Source organism: Gobio gobio, assembly GCF_949357685.1.
Source record: "Gobio gobio genome assembly, chromosome: 3".
In the NCBI taxonomy this organism is placed as follows: domain Eukaryota; kingdom Metazoa; phylum Chordata; class Actinopteri; order Cypriniformes; family Gobionidae; genus Gobio; species Gobio gobio.
In genome coordinates, this window is record NC_137099.1 from 35,302,792 (window position 1) to 35,326,120 (window position 23,329).

The following is a 23,329-nucleotide window of genomic DNA, read 5'->3' on the forward strand; positions in this document are numbered from 1 at the left end:
ACAATTTTGCCCCTACAGCCAATTAAAAAATGTATAATAATTAAGTATACCGGTTACTGAGGAGGAAACCGTGAAGAGGCTTTTAGAGATTATCAAAGAAAAACCAAGGCAAATATATGTTATTTGTATACTACTTGGACATTTTAAATAGACAAATTAAATAAACTAGAGTGTGATATATGACTAAATCTATTTTCTAAAAATCCACAGGTTATCCCTATAGGCTGTCAAACGCTGTTGTTGAAAAAACCCTCTTATAATCTTTAGTTATTTATTACATTTCGTGAGTGTATCTTGGCACTATTCAAAGATGCTGTCACTAAAGACCCTTCTAAAAACACCAAAAACAGTCACGAGGAAACTTCTGTATGCACTGGTTTGCATTAAGTGCGACAGTTAACGGGGCTCATTGGCCGTTCCAGCAGCGAAGGCCCCGCCTCCCATCCAGCTGCGCCACCGGATTGGCTGCCCCGGTCGCCTGTCACCGAGACATCAGTAGAGGCACGAGTTCGCGCTGCTCTCGCTGAAGTGTGATCAGTTTCAGCCGCGTAGTGGGACTCAGCGAGACTGATGCACAAGTCAAGGCGACGCGCAGCGGAGATGAAGCCGGATTGGCTCTGATTTTTAAAAGCCCTTTCATTCAAGAGGCTGTCCATTATCAACCGTCGGTTTCAGTACCCCCTCAAAAAATGGCGTCACTTAGCCGGGTCCGAGCCTTTACTTTGATTTTCTTTACTGCAAGCAGTTATTTAATTACTCCCACAAGTGGCAAGGAAGGAGGGGGAGAGGAGACTGTCATCATCGGGCTGAGACTGGAGGACACGGACGACATTTCCTTCATGGACAGGGGCTATTTGCGGGTCAGTGAGAGGTCTCGGGTGAAATTGAGGGTGTACGGGCAGAACATTAACAACGAGACGTGGTCCAAAATCGCCTTCACGGAACACGAGAGGAGTCGAGTGATTGGCAACATCGACAGCTCCTCGGGAGACAACAAGAGTCAGGAGGACACGTCGGGTTTGCACCCCTGTGGCATCAGGACTTCAGATATCCTCATCTTACCCAACATCATTTTAAATCGTAAGACCTCTGGCATCGTGGAAATCGAGGTCAAACCTCTGCGAAAGACTGAGAGGAGCAAGTCGTACTACCTGTGCATCGCCACTTCCACACCTGCTGTGGCTGGCATGCACGACCCGTGGACGGAGACCACGTGGATCTATCACGATGGAGAGGACACCAAAGTGATCGTGGTGGAGGAGAAAAAGTTCCTGCTCCCTTTCTGGCTTCAGGTCACCTTTATTTCCATGTTGCTCTGCCTCTCGGGCATGTTCAGCGGCTTGAACTTGGGTCTGATGGCGCTGGATCCCATGGAGCTCCAGATCGTCCAGAACTGCGGGACGGAGAAGGAGAAGAACTACGCCAGGAAGATCGAACCTGTCAGGAGTCAAGGGAACTACCTGCTTTGCTCGCTTCTTCTGGGGAATGTTCTGGTCAACACGACCTTGACCATTTTGTTGGATGATATCGCCGGTTCTGGATTGATAGCTGTAGTGATGTCAACCATTGGCATTGTGATATTTGGGGAGATTGTGCCTCAAGCTATATGTTCACGACACGGCCTCGCTGTGGGTGCGAATACAATCTTCTTGACCAAATTCTTCATGCTGCTCACTTTCCCTGCGTCCTACCCGGTAAGTAAACTGCTTGATTATCTCCTCGGACAGGAGATTGGCACCGTGTACAACCGAGAGAAGCTCTTGGAGATGTTGAGGGTCACGGATCCCTATAATGACTTGGTGAAAGAGGAGTTAAACATCATTCAGGGCGCGCTCGAGCTCAGGACTAAGACCGTGGAAGATGTGATGACCCCGTTGCGCGATTGCTTCATGATCGCTGGCGACGCCACGCTCGACTTCAACAGCATGAGTGAGATCATGGAGAGCGGCTACACGCGCATTCCGGTATTCGAGGGCGACAGGTCCAACATCGTGGACTTGCTGTTTGTGAAGGACCTTGCGTTTGTGGATCCCGACGACTGCACCCCTCTGAAGACGATAACGAAGTTCTACAGCCACCCCTTACATTTCGTCTTCAACGACACTAAACTCGACGCTATGCTGGAGGAGTTCAAGAAAGGTGAGAAAGATGATGCTCAAGCTGTGTCTTTGAACAGTGTGTCATTTAGTGTTTTCCTGCTATTTTAGTCTACGTTGCATAAAAGTTTTTATTGTTATATGAAAGCTACACTATTATGCGTAATGGCATATATAAGGCGCAGTCGCGTGCCTTTTACGCACCGGCTGTATTACGCACGACTAGATTTCATTTACAGATTCGACATTTCTTTTTCTTCAAAAAAGTACATTTTAGCTGTTTTTGTCCAACATTTCTATTCAGGTATTTAAACATTGACCTGACAGGCATAATTCATTCATTCAATTTACAAAGGGAAGGTGCTTCGTTTTAATTTTATTATGTAATAGCGCACATAGGCTATGGTATGCCTTCATCATCTTTTCATCTCATGTTATCATGTAAAATGCTCTGTTTTTTAACTCTATCTCCTTTAATGATTTAAACTCACTTATATTGAGATAACTTTTTTTTTAAATGGGCAACTTGCAGCATTACATAGATTGCATTTTTTGTGGTATCATGGATCATAGCCTACTTAAGAATAAAAAAGCATTTTAAACTCATTAAACATCTATCTATCTATCTATCTATCTATCTATCTATCTATCTATCTATCTATCTATCTATCTATCTATCTATCTATCTATCTATCTATCTATCTATCTATCTATCTATCTATCTATCTATCTATCTATCTATCTATTAGAAATTATATATAGAATAAGACACTTTAGTGTTACTTTGATGGACATAACTTGTTATATTGTAATAATTTGAGCTTTTTCCACACAAGGTCTAGTTTATCATTCATGGTCATCCTATTTCAGAGCTAGCTAAATACTTCCTCTCCATACCCATTGCTTACTCTTTCTTGAGTGTTCCTGCACTATTTAAAACTATTTTGAGTTGTCAGCTTTAGCCTATTTGACCCCACTTGCTGCCCTCAGGACCCTACAAACGTATTACAATGTGCCTAAGTGCAGGGAAGTGTGGTATCTCGATGTGCCCTCACAGAGCTAAGGGTTAATGCTTGCAGCAGTGGTGAGAATGTAGTGATGCAATGGAAATACACTGCAGGTGTACTCACAGTTGCTAAAGGATGACTCAGGGGGGTTATTAGGTGTAATACTTCATAATGCATGAAATAACATGCCAGTTCAACAATCTGTATTTTGTGCGAGTCTTGATGGGTGTTTTCTAAGTAGTCGAAAATAAAAAAAAAAGTTCTAAAAGTCATTACTGTGGAGTAAAGAAATAAAAGTAAAGAAAATGTAAGAGAAAATTGTATTTAATAGCATATTCCCTCTATAGATTTTAAAAAGACATTGATGTATAGACTAAACATACTAAATGGAATAACCAATTACATTGTCAATTTTCATTAGACAGCCTCATAACTAAGATCTTATGACAGCATGCCCACCTCTGCCAACCTGTTTGAATGTCAAACCAGCTTTCATAATATCAAAATCAACTACTTTATTAATATATTAATACATTTAACATTTTTGTCATCAAAAAGTTGACATGATTTTAGCACTCTGATTTGAACACTGTTTGTAGGAGCGTGTCTGCTGTGGGACGCCAGTGTAAAAGCCTACTGCTGTGATTGTAGTTTATTACTTCGGGAGTTTGGGTCATATGACAAAGCTATGGTCTGAGGCGATCAGGTGCACGTAGGGCGTGTCCGAATACACTTTTGCTAGTTTAGACAATTTAACAATGGATAAAAACACAAACGTTGGCGCGCCATATGCATGGTCCAAAAGGATTGTACCTAGTCTCTTAATGAGTCATTGGTGTGTTTTGGGTGTAACGTGCAATAATCGTGCAAAGTCTCCTCTCCCATTTCCTTTAAAAACCAGTTGCGCTTGCACCATGGTGGATTCGCTATTTACATGGAGAATTTGCGAGCAGAAAGACTGTACGCTTCTCCAGAGAGGAATCTTTTTATTTTTAATATAAAAAATGTTTGTGTGCTGCTGCACGTCCCTGTGTGTGTACAAGCAGAGTGTACGCGCGTTGTGCACCCGCCTATAGGCGCATATTACTAACTCGCCCTTTAAATAACACACAAAATACTGCACTATTGACTTCCGACCGGGTTTTTGTTGGTCAATGGTGCAGTCGTTTTCAGTTGCCTCAAAATAGCAACGTGCCAACAATACGTCTGAACACACCTCGTTTTCAGACCAGCATGCCCATGGCGAACAGGTGGGCGCGAGTGCATTTGCTATTTAAACAATGTGGCGCTGGACGTGAAAATTATAACTGCGTCGGGCTGAAACTAGCAAAAAACACTTGCGTCGCTCCTGGTGCTGCATTGCGCCCTGTGTATGATAGGGCCATTAGTATTTCATGTGGAACTCTCAAAAACTTTAAGCACATTTTTGCTGTAACAGACAGCTCTCAAGGTTAACTAATCGTGAAAAGTGTTGATTAGAGCATTATATCTATGGCATTAAATTTAGATTGTGGCATTAAAGGTTGCAGTGATGAGCACTGCAGCCGATCACAGACATTTTGAATCACATGAATGCAGTGATCTCGATCATGTAAATAAGAAATGTTGTTGATTATTACGGGAGTTTTGGGGCAAGTTCAGAACTCCGCTATTTGATTGACAGCTCCAGCAATTGTAAAGGGAGCTTCCTTTGATCGCTTACTATAATTTAATCAGTTTTAACAGATTATTTTCATTTTACTAAAAGAAACAATGTGAAGTTTACTGTTTAGTCCCTGGTTTAATTTACAGACACATAGACAGAGAACATCTGACTGCACATGAATCATTACATATCAGAAATGAATGGTCACAGATCAGGTATTAGAATTAATACAGTTACTTGCATGTTGTCGCATTACGGTCATCAAAGTCTGTTTGCAAAGCCTGATGATTTACCAAAGAATCCACTGTGAAATGTACCGAACGCAAATAAAAAATGCTCAACTGAGACATTCACATTGTTGAAAATAAATAACCACATTCCTAGCATTAGGATCCTTTGGAAGGTAGTGTTATTTGTAGTCCTTCCTGTATTGCACTTCTCTCCTCGTCATCTCACTAACATGCAAATGGGCGGGGGCAAAGTTGCAATGATGAAGTAGGCGTTGATTTTCATCTGCAGAGACGGTCTTTCACCTATATAGGATTCCACGAGTCGTTATCTTGGCTTGGTTACAATAAACAATGTTTTTGGACTAACAAGGACATTTTCAGTTCTGAAACAGGATATTCTTGTAGTATGTTATGTCAAAAGTTCTCAGTTCATGTACAAGTGTTTTATAAGTACTAATAAACAGCCAATATCCTAGTAATGTGAATGCCAATAAGAAACGAGTTAATAGTGAGAATCTGACCCTGAACTGTTACCAACATTTTTAGTAACATTGGCTATGATTTGGACTCTTTTATTCTTGGCTTCTCTCCAGAGGAAACTCACAATTGGCTGTTGGTATTCTAATGACTGATTAGGGGAGTGGGCACAAAGTTTCACGTCAATCTGGCTGCGGTTCGAGCACTCTCTCAGTTCAGAGTGCTTTGTATTGTAAGTCAGTGTTAATTAATCTAATGCCTCTTGTGGAGCTGCACAGCCATCCAAAGTAGGAACAAAATACAGCACTCCTGCCAAGCACACCTTCAAAGTGTAATTTGTTTTTCTTTGATGTTGCTTTTTGAGTGGCAAAAATAGCTTTTTTTATTATTTCAGCAGCCGACTTGCATGATAGCATTTGAACATGAGGTAGATGATGCTCAATTCTGACGGAGGAAAATGGACTTATAATAGTCAACTAATTAGGGTCCGAAAGAGAAGGACTTCTGACTGCAATCATGACCTTGAAGGTCAGCCCTAAAATTCCTAGAGCTACAGACTAGTTCCTTTATGATTGAAATAATTAGTGTGTCATAAAGGGACCCTTGCCAAACAGCAGTTTTGTGTTTAATGAGAATGGCATAGTTCATCTGGGCTTAACCCAAAGCTGCGCAGTTCAGGAGGCATTTGCTGCACGTTCAGTGTGTATTTTGTTTTTTACTCTTAGTATGCAAGTTTAGTTGTAGTAATATTTATTATGCTAAACAGAGTTGTGATTAAATATTTAATGATTCAACAATAAGGATTGCCCACTGGCCAGGAGTCAATGTGAGACAGTTGAGAACATTTTGCATTCATTGAACTTGTACGTCCAATTTTTTATACATTACAAACTTTTTTCTGTAATGTTTTCTACATTTTCAACATTTTCCAGGGGGGGGGGGGTCTTCAAATTTGTCTCAAAAACACCTTATTTATAACTGTATGATTTCCAGCTTGTGACATATATTATTAAGTGAACAAATGTGTTTAAAAAAAAAATCAAACCCAAAAATCTAAATTCGGTCGTCATTTACTCACTTTCATGTAATTTTAAGCCCACAAGAGTTTAGTTAATCTTTAAAACACAAAGTTTAATCCAAGCCTTGTGAAGAGATATGATCGCTTTAAATGAACAGATTTAATTTAAGCTTTTATTTACATCTAAACAATGATTGACACGTACACATAGAGCACATAACATGCGCAAATGTGTTTGTGATGCAATAGGACCAACAAGGTCTGTTCTTGGGTTTACCATATGTGATGTATACAAAGTATGTGTGTTTATAAATGGAACGACATGATAAAACAGATAAAACAAAGTACATAAAACAAAGTACATAAAGACAAAGGTCAAGAAATCAGAGCCTAACTCTCCTGAACTCACTAACCCTCAATATGATTTGGTTCGAGATAGGAAGATCTGTTATCATTTTAAATCATGCAGATGAACTCTTGGCTTCAGTTCTTTCTTACAAAGTGACTCCACACTCATCTGCATCTCCAAAATGAGTGTTTTGTGATCATGTTTTTGTCATTATGGTTATATGTATCTGTAGAGACTTACTTCATCTTATCTAATATTCATATTGTTATACCTTTACTTATACCAATACTCTGTAAAAAGCCTGCATATTCGTTTGCACATGGCATGTAATCAGTAGTGACATCTATAGATGTCATAAACCACAGTAGTTCATTTACAGTACAGTACTTGCTGTATTATTGTAATGCAGGGCCACTGAAGGTGGTTGGCCTCCACATGAGATCTTGCACGTATTGAACCATTCCACCAGCCTGCTAATGTAGGGCAATCTATGCTTAATTCAGATTCAGCAACCTCCTTTCCCTCTTGTTTTAACGTGGGAATTCTTTTTCACTTCACTTGGCCTAGTTATGGCTGCATTATGTCTCATAATAGATGACATGCCTCCTTCTTTTACTGTTATGCTCAATCCAAATAACATCCTCTTCAATGGAATCAGATAAATTTGTGTGGCACCCTGCATCTTCAATATTGACATTGTTCATCTGATAAGCAGTTGACCAGTGTAGTGATTTCTGCTGGGATGTTGGAGCGTACAGTACTTTGTAACACTTGTTTTGCCTTTGGGGATTATGTGGCGTGATATTGGCAGGAACTCTGCTGGATGCAGTGTGTGGGATCCCCCTTTGAACACACTATGGTTTCACACTTAGACTCACAATTCCATATTATACTAACACTAATACATTAGGGCTGGCCGGTATGACGGTATATATATATATATATCTGTAAATCTAGTTCAGTTATGAAACTCTAGAGGGCGCAGGCTAATAGGTCCTTTACATGCAATCTTCAAGCAATCACATCATTACCGCATGGCACAAGCTGATTGGCTTCTGCTGATCCTGCAGCCAGTTAGATTGATTTCTCAACATTTAAATAGTTTCCCTTAATTTTATGAAGCGACAATAATACTATTTGTGTGCAAAAACAAACAAAAATAACTTTATTCAACAATTTCGTTATAGCCTGTGCTAGTCTCCTACGCAGTTTCCGTTGTGGAGCGTTCTCGAGATCTACGGCAGCCGATGCTGTTCACGGGAGCACCACGATGCATGCGCGGGAGCTGCGCTGTATTTACAACGTAAACCGCGTAGGCCGTAGGAGAGTGGCACAGGCCAGAATAAAGTCATTATTTTTGTTTGTTTTTGCACACAAAAAGTGTTCTCGTTGCTTCATTAAATTAAGGTTGAAGCACTGGAGTCACCGTTCCGAAGATGAACAAAGGTTTTACGGGTTTGGAATGACATGAGAGTGAGTAATTAATGACAGAATTTTCATTTTTGGGTGAACTATCCTAACTTTGCCATATTCAATAACATGCTAAAACATCCCGAGAGTTGTCATGAATATATTGAAATGTATATTCTTTAACTGTTAAAGATGGCATTCGTACCGTTTAGTGCAGTACCGGAAGCCCTGTACCGAAATGGTTCGGTACGAATATGTGTACCTTTACACCCCTAATATCTCATACCGCCCAGCCCTAATGTAATAGTATCATACAGTGAAATCTATGCAGTTTTTTTTACGTATAGGCTAATTATTGAAATGCATCTAGTGTACCTGAAAATCTTAAAGCACTGTTTATATAATTTGTATCTTTATTTTATATTATGTCTCCTATTATTTGTAAATTGCTTCAAATCTTTTAACAACTATATTATAAAAAAAATATTAAAGTTGCTTAAAAAATGTAAATTACTTGCATACTTTTTTGGCCAATATATCCAAAATATTACTTCATGAAGTAGAGCCTAGTTGTATTTCACAATATATATCGTTGTCGAAGAGTAATTAGCTGGTGAAGTGGATTTACTTGTAGAGTTAACGAGAGTTGTCACGAGCATTGTAATGTTTGAAGCAGATGTCATAACAAGGTAGACCAGGAAGATTTTAAAACGAGCAGTCCATTCATAAATCCAAAAGATTTTACCTTCATGTTGTGGAAATATAACACAGAAGACACAGTGCAGCACTGAGCGTCTGGAGGGGATGTATGGTTACATGTGGTTTGGCACTACAAGGACGATCAGCTGTCCTACTTGTCTCCCCATAGCACTGTCTCTGGCGCTTTACATTACAGGCATTGCAGTTTATTGCTCTGACCACATCTGCAGTCCTAAAGCCTCCCTACAAGCAGGTCTATGGCATGTTTGCACAGTTGTTAAGGAACCCTGCGCATATTTCTCCTGGTGATTTTAGGAGTCAGTAGTAAAGTCTCTTTTAGAAAGTTCTCTCCTAAGTTATTGGAACTGTGACTTAAATTGTCTTAAAGTCTTCATAAAATCTTAATTTATAATTCTTATTTTTTATGGAATATTGCAATATTTATTATTATTTAAATAATTTTTCCATTCACATAATTATTTTTAATTCATGTGCCCTTGTAATTTTAATAGACGTTATGTTGAACGTAACATGATCAAACAGGAAAACAGGTCTTATCGCATCCGCTTGTCGGAGAAAGTGTTAACGGCAGTATGAACTGACAGCAATATGTTCTTTAAGGTATAATCAGCTAATTATTATTTTCATTGTTGCCGTTTAATTCGATTTTAGTGAGTAGGGTTAGGATTTTAGTGAGTAGAAAAAAACAACTTTTATGTCAATCTGCATATGCGATGGCCATTGGTTATGCTTGCTCATCTTTGCTCACTTCTTTGAAGGCATCTTGAGTAACAGCTCTATATTTAGCAAGGCACATACAAAAGACATGAACCGCAAGCGATGCAATCAGTTTTACAGAATACTGAAGTTTGTTGAGCATAACACCCATTAAAATAACTTCTCCTCCCATAAATTGACATCCTGTCTTTTCTCTGGCACTGTTTAAACATGTGTGTTTTGGTCGATCTGATCCCAAGGGGACGACACAAAATTCAGGTGTAAACAGGCAGGGTGTAACTTTTTGAGCTTGTCCACTTTCGACCACGTCCATAGGTAGCCGAAAACGCATTTGACCGGATTGCTTTCGTAGTGTAGACGCTCATGTGGTTGAATGTGTTTGAACTGCCACAAAACACCGCCTGCTGACCTAATGCGTAAACATTATTGGAAGTGTGCTAGCCCTATGGAATTCAAACTTTGTCAGCTGAAGACCCAAGTTTGGTTTGAAGATGAAAATCGTACCTTGCACGGTGTTCTCTCACCATTACTGATTTCTAACATGCACTCACAGCGTTCATGGTCATGGTCTGTCAAGGCAGAAACGGAAGCGGATGCTCTCCGTATGTTTTTCCGTTGTCTCCGGGCGCATTCATATGTAAACTGTGAGTTTATTTTGTCCATTAGATTGAAAGATCTGAAAAAAAAACTACTTTTAATACTTTTAACTGCCCATAGACCCTCCCAAAAGAGATGGATTAAAACACCAGGTGTATGTGTCTCCTTCGTCTACTACTTATGATCTGATCGACCAAAATGCATCTTAATACCAGGTGTAAACATGGCCTCAGATGACGTGTTAAGGCCGGGACAACCTGTCACTCACATGAGGTCACAGCAATAGCAAACCACAACAATCCAATCAATTCCCGAAGGACAAAATTAAGTACCGTCCTAGATTTGTTCTCATTCAGGAAGTCGTTTCACTCGATATTTGTGACAATAGGGAAGAAAAAATGAATGTACTCAGAATTAAAGTGCTGTAGTGATGTTGTTTTGATTTTGGCAAGCTAACGGCAGTAGTAGTCAGTTCTGTCAGGAGGGTTAAATGTTAGTGAGCATGCTCAACATTGTCATTCCATGTGTGCAGCTCAAGCGCATACTAAGACGTGGCTTTTCAAATGGCCTACATTCCTCAAATTCTGGTACAAGAACATGAAATGGCCTTAAAACCGATTAGTAAAACAATTGAGTAGTGCCAGTACCTCAACAAAGTCCGTCTGATCTTGCATTACTAGCCTCTGTTGTGTCTTGTTCATTTTAACAAAGATAACAAGAATATATTTTGTACTCAATGTTTGAGTGTTTCGAAATAGTTATTTAGAAGTCGCGTGCCAAAATCACTTCTAATAGAATTAGGTTAAGTCTTGTTCAAATCAAAGATTGAGTGCTGAGTAATGGCCTTTTATTTTTCCTGACTATTATGCAATCAGATTGTTCTCTGATTCAGACGTCTGCTTGTATCCTCACTCATTAATCTGTCTCCGCTTGGAAACTGGAAACCTTCCAGAAAAATACAAATGAAAACATGTGCTTTCCAAAAATACTTTTTGGATGTTATTATTTACAGTTTTTAAATACGTTTTTGCCGTTCGGAGGACAGATTGTTAAATGGTTTAAGGTTAAAAAGTTAGCTCTTTTTTTTCTTTTAAAAGCATTTTTTTTTAGGTTTTCACACATCATTAATCTTTGTGAGTATCAGAGGAATATTATGTTACTAATGCTGTCTTTTGAAACTCCCTTGAAGCTTCTGCCTAAATTGAGGTCTGCCACTGTACTTCCATTCTTGGAAAGAAAATTTGGATCCAGCTCTCCTGCTTTACTGTAATTTAAAGATCAAGCAAATTCAACATAATACTTCTCTTCCAAACTCTCCTTTTGCCTTTCTCACTCTTTCTCTCTGCCACCTACTTCACAACACATTCAGAGCTGCAGAACCCACTTGTGTTTCAAAACTGCCCCCTGGCATTCCCAAGGCTTCCGTGCCATGCCCCCTCCCCCCTCCCCCAACCCCCCCTCCCATATTGTCCTTTTGCCCGTTTCCCTCAATGTCGTAAATTACAAGCGACACAAACCCTTGCCTAATGCTCTGGCATGGAAGTCTTCCAACCAGAAGAGCTCTGGCTGGCATCATTGATTGCAGTAAGCAGTTCTCTCTCCCTCTCTTAGTGAGAGGAAAAACATCCATGCCAAACGGGTGCTTCCATGGAGGTTTATAAAATACAGCTCTAGTGTCAGATAAAGACATGACAAAACTTAACTCCTGTTAAGGAGTTTATCATGTAAGGCCCAAAATTTCATGGCTCTTACTTACATCTTATCATATTTCATGCCCAGTTGCATGAAGTGTATAATACTTGTTTTATGATCACTTTTTATATTATATAATTTATTTTTTCATAAGAAATGTAATTAATTAACCTCTGCTTGTAGAGGGTATACCTTTCTTTTCTTATTTTGCTTTTAGTTTAATGGAGTCCAGCCCCAGTGAATTGTTTTCATTGTTGTATCAGTTGTTATTTGCAGCTTAGTTGGCTTGGATTGAAAACATGCACATTTGCATGTATCAAATAGTGTTTTGTTACCATAGCTGTTTCACTTTCACATTTAAAAGTATAGTTTGCCTAGAAATCTACTTAATTTGCCCATTTCAATCAAAGGATGCATTTCATTTGAGTGCTTAAATTGGTCAGGAAGAATGATTGTTTCTTCAAATCACTGATTAATAAGAACATGGAAACATAGCAACTCTATTGAAGAGTACGCTATTGAAGTTGACGCTGAATTGATTTTCTGGATATTTCTAATCATTTATGTTATTGTTTACATTTCAGTACTACAGACATGATCTCCTGATTAATAGATGATCAACTATTTAACAAAACATTAAATGATTGTTTTAATATTTGTGTGCATAATCTAATGTACACTCACCTAAAGGATTATTAGGAACACCTGTTCAATTTATCATTAATGCAATTATCTAATCAACCAATCACATGGCAGTTGCTTGAATGTATTTAGGAATCTGGTTCTGGTCAAGACAATCTCCTGAACTCCAAACTGAATGTCAGAATGGGAAAGAAAGGTGATTTAAGCAATTTTGAGCATGGCATGGTTGTTGGTGCCAGACGGGCCGGTCTGAGTATTTCACAATCTGCTCAGTAGGGATGAAACGGTATGGAAATTTAACATCACGATTATAGTGACCCAAATTATCACGGTTATCAATATTATCACGGTTTTGTTCAAACGAAATGAAAGTGTTCAAAAAGAACAGATGCACACACTTAAAACATTTCAACAAGTTTTATATTTGAAATTCAACAAACAACAAATAACTAAAGCAGCTCTAAGCACTTTTTTAAGCTAGATTCTGTGGGATTTCCTTCCTTAATGGCTGTCATCAATAGCAACGCATAACACATAAATAATAATAATTTGTCGTAAATATAATCTCTAATATTATCACTGTAAATATATTCCCAAGCAATATTCTCATCAGTGTTCTATCAGACACATTTAAATCTAGCATATTTTGTGTTGGAGCCCAAACAGTATCCTAGTGAAATAATGCATATCCATATTTCCATATGATTTGACAGTTTATTTTATTAAATATCAAAATGTGTGCATCATACCTGACACCTAAATGAACACTTTACAGTCTTTTTATGACTGTCATTCTCTTCAAATGCTATTGAAGTTTGAAACGTGTATAACGTTACCAATGTTGTATGTAACTTTACAGACGGTCCCTAAATTCGTCATATCAGATGCGCTGTGGTTCTGCTGTGTTTTTTTTAAACCATTTTCGCTGCTGAAATAGAACAAAAACAGTCATCCACTGTATGATGAATGAATCTCCTGCGTACAGCACACGTTTATCTCTGCTTTGAGTGCAGATTTCAGCGTGTGAGAGCGGCGCGCGCTCCGAACAAAACTCCGCTAATCTGAACGCCTCTGATTATGAGATATTGCATTCATAAACTCAATAGAAGCACGTGTAAGTGCTTATAATGCGCAACGCGATTATAACAGATGGCTTTTGAGAAGACTATTATAAGTTCAACAGCCAGAGTGGCTAGTGTGCAGCCGAAATAACGTTACACTCGCAAATGGCGGTTGTTAATGTCAAACACTGATTATTATCCCTTAAATGTCACCCTAGTCTTGTCTGAATTTGTTCGTTCGCTTCACGTTATTATTTCCCAGACGTAGGTTTGGTATTGAGGTCAAAGTCCACTTGCCTTGCGTTCGTAGTTTTGAAGTGTTTTCCCTATTACAGCGACTTTCTTCTGGCATGTTTGCAGACAGGGTAGGGTTGCCACCTTTGGTGTGGCAAAATAAGGGACACCCATTTACTCGCCCTCATGATGTTCCAGACCTGTATGAGTTTCTTTATTCTGCTGAACACAAAAGAAGATATTTTGAAGAATGTTTGTAACCAGGCTTCTTTGGGGGAACCATTGACTTCCATAGTAATCTTATGTGTTCAACATAAAGAAATGTATACATGTTTGGAACAACTTGAGGGTGAGAAAATGATAACAGAATTATCATTTTTGGGTGAACTGTCCCTTTAAGCAGTCATTCTGAACCAATAATCACTTTTTTGAATTTCAAAAATGTAATTTTTTTTAATTAATTTACTTAAATTATGACTATATTATCATGTAGTTATTGGTCCCATTTTTATCAAAATTTTTTTTTAAATGTCATAAACTTTTTACGACAGGATTATTGGTTATGTATGATTATCGTAGCTAAATTATAAATTAATAATTACATTTATTAGGCTATAATCTATTAATTAACCTGTCTAAAAAATAATAATTCTGTCTGCCAAGCTCTGATAATTTATGGAATATTATATTAAGATATTATCCATTAAAAAAAAACTATAGGCTACCTTTAGAAGCACAGATGTGTCTGTCACCGCTGTTGCTTTAAGTCAGTCAGTCTGAGACACTGAAATGCTTCTCACAAAGTGTGCAGTTGGCCTGAGGTTCATCCTGAGTTACTGGACAGACCCATTGATACCTTTTTGATATTCAGCTCTATATCTGGAGATTGTCTTGCGTTTGGACGCACGCGACGCGAGCTCGACATGTTTTTTAAGAAACGGGCAAGTTTTCAGGCACACGGCACAGCGCATGTTCTCGAGACTCCGCCGCTATGGCAACAAAGCCGCTAAAACGCAATCACGCACAAATGAGCTCCTGTACTACTTATTGTGAAATTGATTTGTTTATATTTGCAATCAGTATTCTCCACACTGCAAAATCCGTGTGTGTTTATTGAACTATGTGTGACCTATGTAAAATACGGAACAAATCGCGTCCCGTATTGGTTTGATACGGAACGCGTCATTTTGCTTGTAAATACGGGACGATTCCGTATTTTACGGGACGGGTGGCAACCCTAAGACAGGGTACGGCAGTGTAAGGCAGAACAATCCCCCGAGTGCTGTCACTGCTTTCTGCCATTTCTCCTCATTCAGAAAACAGCGGTGCGCCAGACTGACGCTGACTGGACAAGATTTACCGCGAGTTTTCACAACCGTGATAATCACACGCGGTTTTAATGATAATAAAATTTTATACGATATTACTAACCGTCACTAAATTTTATCGTGGTTTATCGTGAAACCGGTAATCGTTTCATCCCTACTGCTCAGTTACTGGGATTTTCATGCACAACCATTTCTAGGGTTTACAAAGAATGGTGTGAAAAGGGAAAAACATCCAGTATGCGGCAGTCCTGTGGGCGAAAATGCCTTGTTGATGCTAGAGGTCAGAGGAGAATGGGCCGACTGATTCAAGCTGATAGAAGAGCAACTTTGACTGAAATAATCACTCGTTACAACCGAGGTATGCAGCAAAGCATTTGTGAAGCCACAACACGCACAACCTTGAGGCGGATGGGCTACAACAGCAGAAGACCCCACCGGGTACCACTCATCTCCACTACAAATAGGAAAAAGAGGCTACTATTTGCACAAGCTCACCAAAATTGGACAGTTGAAGACTGAAAAAATGTTGCCTGGTCTGATGAGTCTCGATTTCTGTTGAGACATTCAGATGGTAGAGTCAGAATTTGGCGTAAACAGAATGAGAACATGGATCCATCATGCCTTGTTACCACTGTGCAGGCTGGTGGTGGTGGTGGTGTAATGGTGTGGGGGATGTTTTCTTGGCACACATTAGGCACCTTAGTGCCAATTGGGCATCGTTTAAATGCCAAGGCCTACCTGAGCATTGTTTCTGACCATGTCTATCCCTTTATGACCAGCATGTACCCATCCTCTGATGGCTACTTCCAGCAGGATAATGCACCATGTCACAAAGCTCGAATCATTTCAAATTGGTTTCTTGAACATGACAATGAGTTCACTGTACTAAAATGGCACCCACAGTCACCAGATCTCAACCCAATAGAGCATCTTTGGGATGTGGTGGAACGGGAGCTTCGTGCCCTGGATGTGCATCCCACAAATCTCCATCAACTGCAAGATGCTATCCTATCAATATGGGCCAACATTTCTAAAGAATGCTTTCAGCACCTTGTTGAATCAATGCCATGTAGAATTAAGGCAGTTCTGAAGGCGAAAGGGGGTCAAACACAGTATTAGTATGGTGTTCCATGTCATATCAGCGTTCACCCTCGATTGGCTCTTGATTTCCAGTTTTACTTTCATAGAAACCATGAAAACACCTGTTTGGATACATTTATCAACAAAAAACTGATAATTGTTATATAGCTCAATGCGGTTAGTCTTATTGTTTGAATAAACAATTGTTTTCTTGATTCACGAGTAGCATGTTTTTACCATGCCTCACAGACGACACTATTTTGTCAAGTGGCTAACATTGCATAATCAGAGAGAGCTTTTTCTATTATACAATATATTTTAAAACTAATTGCATCCAATTTAGCAACACAAGTCATCCAATGTTTTATTTTAATATGACATTCTAATATTGATCTGGAGTATTGCCAAAGTGCAACAAGTCTCTCATAGCAGCCACCGAGCGAACGCACAGAGTAACATTATAACAACTTTCAACACACTCAGAAAAGAGCAGAAGTGGCTGACTACAGCATAAGCATAATAAAAGCTCTGCTGGACTCCCGCGGCTCTCGGCCTGCCCTGCTTCATACCAGACATTAATACAATGTTTAATACATTTGCTCATCCATGAACATGATTTCTGCCAATGTCCGTTGGATTCCTTTCCATCGGCCTTTATAAAGCTGGGAAGAGCCAGGACATTTTTAATATAAATCAGATTGTATTCGTCTGAATGAAGAATGTCATACACGCCTAGGATGACTTGAGGGTGAGTAAATCATGGGCTAATTTTCATTTTTGGGTGAACTATCCCTTTAATCCACACAGCATAGTCACTGTAGTCACAGTATAAGAATGCAATTTGTAGCAACGTTGTATCTATTTCATTCACTTTGCCAGTCTTATCTATAACTCCTTATAGTTCACCATTCCAACAGACTGGATATCACAATGAAACCGCTGTTAGATAAGTGCACCAAGGACACCTATGAAGATGATGCTTCCCGAATTAGCCTAACCAAAGTCCTGCAAATCCTGGGAATGGCATGAGGGAGTCAAACCCATGGTGATAAAAAGTTAAGGGAGTAATTTTTTTTTATGTTGTGGAATGAACCTGAAGAATGCATGCCTTGTAGTTTGCAATGTTTCTATTGTTAGTGTTGTCTATACTTTTATTTATTTATTGTATTACTAGTATTGTATGAATACTAGTAGATAACAATACAATTGCTCTTTTCACCCATAAAAATAAACCAATAAATTCGAATAAGTATTTTTTGTTGATCAAGCCAGTAACTCCTGAGTAGAAATGAATTGAATCAAGCATATTCTGCATATCCTGCTGCTTGTTAGCAATAATTTTCAACATTTTAGTGTTAAAAATAGTGGAGAGGTCTTGTGACTGTGTCTGTCTGTGCTTAAACGGCCCCTTAATGATGCTGAATCTGTAAGTAGCATTAACCCAGAGCTCCGGCTCCTGTAATGCAACGCTCACAGACAGATCACTGTTATTCATTGTGAACCTTCATTGAGGAAACAAAGGTGTTGGTTGGCTTAGTTACAGAGTAAAGAAATGAATCATTTTTAACAAGGAGGTCAGTGTAGTGAGTAAACTGAGTTTTGCACTCAGCAGTTGGGTTTTATGTAAACAAAGCGATGAAATTGCTAAATTTGTTTTCTTCAGATGATATCAATCTTATTTGAAGTCCATTTATATTTGTCAGGAAAAAAGGAACATGCACTGAGGAGCTTATATTTAGAAAACGGGCTGATTTGCAGCAGCATTATCTGGAGGTTGTTTTGGCTGGAGTTCATAATCACTCTGGGGGTTTGCACTGGGACTTTAAAATTACTTAAAAAAATAATCTATTATAAACTTGACCTGATTTTTTTTTCCAGCATTTTTGGGGTTAAAGAGTTTGTTTTGATTTTTTAAAAATGTCTTCTGTATTTTATTTTGGGGTATGGATACATAGTGTTCATCTTTTGATTAGGATTCAACAGCACATTAATTTCAGTATTTCTTATTAAGCAGGCAGATCATTCTTTATCCAGAACAGCAGTAATACCAGTTGCAGGACGGTCCCCATTGGAATAGGCTGGGGTTAGGAGTCTTGCTCCAGGGCACATTATTAAGAGAGTAAATTTAGTTCCTTGCTGTTATTTTTTCTGAACGTGCAGATGCTTAACCATTGATCTACTAGTACTACTTCTACCATGTTGAACTTTTCTAACGAATCAGCATTTATTGTGGTGCATGTTTGCTCACTGTAGATAAATCTAAATCCTGCAACCTAATTCACTCTGCGTGTGAGTTATATTGTGCATCTTGTGGAAAGAATAATGTACATGATAAAGAGAAAATAGAAAAAAAATTGGGTACACTTTATTTTAAAGTGTCTGTGTTACAGTGTAATTAAGCATTTAAGTACTGATTTATAATAATTAACTAAATGTACTTACTATAGGGTTAGGATTAGGGTGTGTTTTAGGTTAGTTACATGTAATTAAGCACAATTTATATTAATTACTAAAGTACAAGTAACGTGTGTAACAGACACTGAAATAAGGTGTCACCAAAATCTGTAATTATAGTGTACCTATAATGTACGTTCGTGTGTATATAAGGGAACAATGTGTAAAGTTTGGGAAATAAAGGGGTAACAACCAGGAAACTTAACAAATTATTTATTCTGCAAGTATTTTAGAACTAAGGGGTACTTCTACTATTTTGATAGGCAACGAGCTTACATTTGGGAGCAATTTAGTGAAAACATACACTGCATACCTTTTTGTAATAATTTTTTTATCTTGCTTGGCTTCTTCTTCCTCTTGTTCCTCTTCTTCTTTTTTATTATTTCCACTAATGAGTCTTAAGATTCCTTCTTCTCTTTAGATTTGTTTTGTCTCTTGTATTATGTATTAAAAGAAAACACAGTGCACCCAGAAGTGTTCTCATAATTTACTCATCTTTTCACTTCCGACCAACTGTCACCAGCATGTGCATGAGAGTTAGGGGTGTAACGATACACCAATGCCATGGCTCGGTTCATATCACGGTTTTGGAGCCACGGTTTGGTTTGGTTTGCTGTGGAGGCAGGGTTCAGGGCAGGGCACCAGCAATAATAACACTAGATTCACTTTTAACTTAATAATAACAACAACAATAATTTAACTTTTATATGCTGGCTTCATGTTTTCTTTAGAGCAGTTGGCATACCTGAGTAAACTAAAATAAAATAAATAAATGCCTCCACAGTAGTCTAGTTCGAAATAATCTACTCATTTTACAATTTTATCATTTACCATACTGTTTAAAAAAATAAAGCTAATATATTTTAATAAAATTGATGACACACACAAGTAATGTCCCACTTTAGCCTACTTAACAAACACATAAATTGTATGAATATGACTAATACTGAAGAATAAATAGGCCTATAAGTTAAAGCTATTAAATAGCAGTTTTTGTTAATACAATAAAATAGCCACCATATTAATTTAAAAAGAAACAAAATAACATAAAGTGAAAATAAAGTGGTATTTTGGGGTTATGGAAACAACAGTTACCATGGCGAAAACACAATACATCGTGGACTGTTAATGAATAATATAACTGCTCCTGATGAGCAGAATGAATATCATACCTGCATGCCTTCCCAGCTAACACACGTCAGACCAGTTACATGATTTATTGGTACTTTACTTTTATTTCATGACCTACAATTTGACAACGTAACGTTGCTCATAGTTTCTTTTGTGCTTTATGAAGTGATAGGGCTATACAGCGCGCGCCGGCGCATTTGCACATTAAACGTTAATTGAAGAGTGTGCGCTACGAGCAGAGTATAATGGCTGACATGACTGGACAGGAAAGCGGTTTTCTGAGGTGAGAAGAGATTTTTTTAATTTCGTAACAAGCTACAAAAATGACGATGTTGCTGGGACTTGCATTAAATGGGTTGCATTTAGCCTACCTGGCTAAATGGGGAAACTGGCTCTCTTTGTCCTTCCACCATGCAACTTGAGCGATCACCCAAGTCATGTGACATGCACTTGGAAGACAAAAGTATTTAGTAAATAAAATACATCTCGTATTAGTTGTTAAAACTGTACTAATTACTATTTATTCAAATTTCAAAGAAGAAAAAAATACTTTTGTGGCATTAGGTGAAGTGAAAGCTGGGAGGGCAGCAGGGGGCGGGGCGTGTTCGGTTCGACATGAGAGTATCGTGGTTCTTACCGTGGGTGGTGTATCACACTTTTTCGGTTCGCCTATCATAATAGTAGAATCAGTACCCCCTACTTCTAAAATACTTACAATAATTTGTTAATTGTCCTGGTTGTTACCCCTTTATTCCCCTAACTTTTCATATTGTTCCCTTATACCTACATGTATGTACTTTATAGGCACACAATAATTACCGAAAGTCATGCTGTAAATTTGTTTTAATTATGCAGTACTTTGCGGGCTGTAATCTAAAGCGTTACCAAAATCTTTTACATTTTTTTGTTTAAAACACTTGCCAAGTTCCTAGTATGTTTATATTTTTTTAAACTTATATCATTTTCATACTATTTAATGACTCCCTGACATCATAAAAATAATTAAATAATATAATATATTTTCCCTATACATTGAATACATGATGGGTGTACACATCTTAATCATTATTTAAAGGGGTGGTAAAACACAATTTCACTTTTCTAACTTTAGCTAGTGTGTAATGTTGCTGTTTGAGCATAAACAACATCTGCAAAGTTACAACGTTCAAAGTTGAAAGCAAAAGGAGATATTTGCTTTTAAAGAAATCAATTTCTAAGGACTACAGCAAACGGCCGGTAGGGACTACACACATTCCTCCAGGGCTGCTGACACCACCAGCCTCAATATTTACATAAACCCCTCCTCCGAGAATATTAAATAAGGGGGGGCGAGGCCATTTTGTATTGCTGTGGGGAAGAGTTGTTGTGGTATAGTTAGTAGGCTGGAGTGTTGTTGCCGCAATGCCGACGAAACGCTGTTATTTTCATCCGGATTGCAGATCCACTTTGTTCAGCCTTCCTAGGGACAGGGGTGTGTTGCAGTGCATTTAACATACAACATGTTATATGCATGTGTGTATGAGACAGAGGGGAACAGGTCGCATTTGCAGCAGATATATGCTGCCCATCATTAATCAAAGCACGAGACAGACAGGGGTCAGAGGAGAAGACCGGAAAATGTGAGATAATGGACAATATTCGTCTGTATTTGCAATACACGAGCCGCGGTTCAGCTGCGTGAGACAAACACTGCCAGTGTGAATGCACAACGGGCGCGCGCGGCTCCCGCTGCACATTTCACGGAGAAAAGCTTCCACAATCTTTGCGAGTTCAATGCAGGATTCGCACAACGGCTTGTCCTGAAAGATGGATTTAAAAACAGAAGCTGTTTACGGGCCACAACCTGTAAGTATGATTTATTTTGCGTCGATGATGTGTTTTCCTGTAATAGTTTGTATTGTTAATTGTACTTTATAGAAAGGTAGTAAACAAATGACAACGCTGTTTGGCTCTGCAAACCAGTTTGTTAAATGCTCATTCATACTTAACGTTATCTGACAAACACCTAACGTTACAAACTTTTTAAAAATCTCATCAGCGAACTTGGAATTAGTGTAAATTATTCTTTGATTAGAGCTTTTATGTATTGTTTATCTACATGCTTGTTTATCTACAGGCATGCTAAACATGGTTCTGTGTTTGATTTGGCTACTATAGTAAAGCCAATGTTTAGTGTTCGTTTTGGGTTAATAGTTCTTGCAACAGATATTTGGCTATAATCGTTCTAAAAATACAAAAGTCACGGTGCCATTCAGTAGTGATCACTATAGATCCGCAGTCTTTACTCAAAAAAATCCCTTTGAGGACTGAACAGGTTCTGCTCGATCATCTTCACTAAAATTGTCTGGGTCCAATTTGGGCTCAAATTGGTATGTTTTATTGACGCCATTGTTTCTAATACTACCAAAGCACCGTCTACTGGTAAAGGTAAGGGGTGTGACGTTTCCGACAAACGTGCACTCTGCGGTTAGCCAATCACAACACACTGGGCCAGCTAACCAATCTGAGCCCATTGCGTATTTTTGAGGGACCAGCTTCATAGAACCCGGAAACCATCAGACCGTTTTTACAAGGAGGGACAGAGCAGTGTAGAATAAAGGTAAAATATATGAAAAATAATGCAATTTTTTAAAAGCGAAGCATGAACACATGTTACAGTGCACCCCACAAACACAATCAAGCCTTCGAAAGAATGTGTTTTACCACCCCTTTAAAGGGGCTATATGCAACTTTTTCCCCAAAATAAACGTAACAATAGCCTTTTTATTTTACCATTTATAACTCAAACATCTCCTGATGAGCATACTGACACCTTGTCCGCTCACAGTGGGTGCACCTATAAGCCTGTATCCTATTTTTCCTATTTTCTGGCGGGTCGTCTTTTCCCGCGCTGTCTGCGGATGTGACGTCACCACCGCTGCGAGAGCGAGCAGAAAATGAGAGCAGTTCTATTTTTTGGCCACAGGTGTCAGTCGCGAGTTTAAATTTCAGAAAAACGCATATAGCCCCTTTAAAGAAGGCTTTAAATATATTTTCATTATTTTAAGGTAACAAATATTTTTTTACTGTCATGAATTATTCATTTATAAAAATCCCAAGTTATTGAGGAGTTGTACCACATATTATTTTACAATCTGAACAAAACTTGCTTTGTCATACAATTTTTACTGATCTTGACATACAAGTCTATGTATTTATACCCAGATTTTTTTGGGGTATATGTCCTTTTTTTAATCACAATCTTTTTAAAAGATTAAAGCTATTTATAGGTTATGGGTACAAGGTTACAAATTACATTTAGGGTCAAGTATTTGGACAACAATGTAATGGTTTTCTCAGACAGTCCTCTTATGAAATACGTCACTTAATCTGTGATATCCCACCGTTCATTTCCAGTGTCCCAGTAGTTGTCAGAACAAAAATATTTTCTGAGAAGGCTGA

At 38.4% G+C, this 23,329-nt stretch overlaps 1 protein-coding gene across 1 annotated transcript in view; it reads left to right on the forward strand.

Annotated features, from left to right (window-relative positions):
* Positions 1-528: 528 nt before the first annotated feature.
* cnnm2b (cyclin and CBS domain divalent metal cation transport mediator 2b) overlaps positions 529-23,329 on the forward strand; it is a 58,288-nt gene continuing 35,487 nt past the window's right edge. The window contains exon 1 of the mRNA XM_079811574.1: positions 529-2,139. Within this exon, the coding sequence (XP_079667700.1) occupies positions 690-2,139 (1,450 nt within the window). The 5' untranslated portion in view covers positions 529-689. The remainder of the gene's footprint in view (positions 2,140-23,329) is intronic.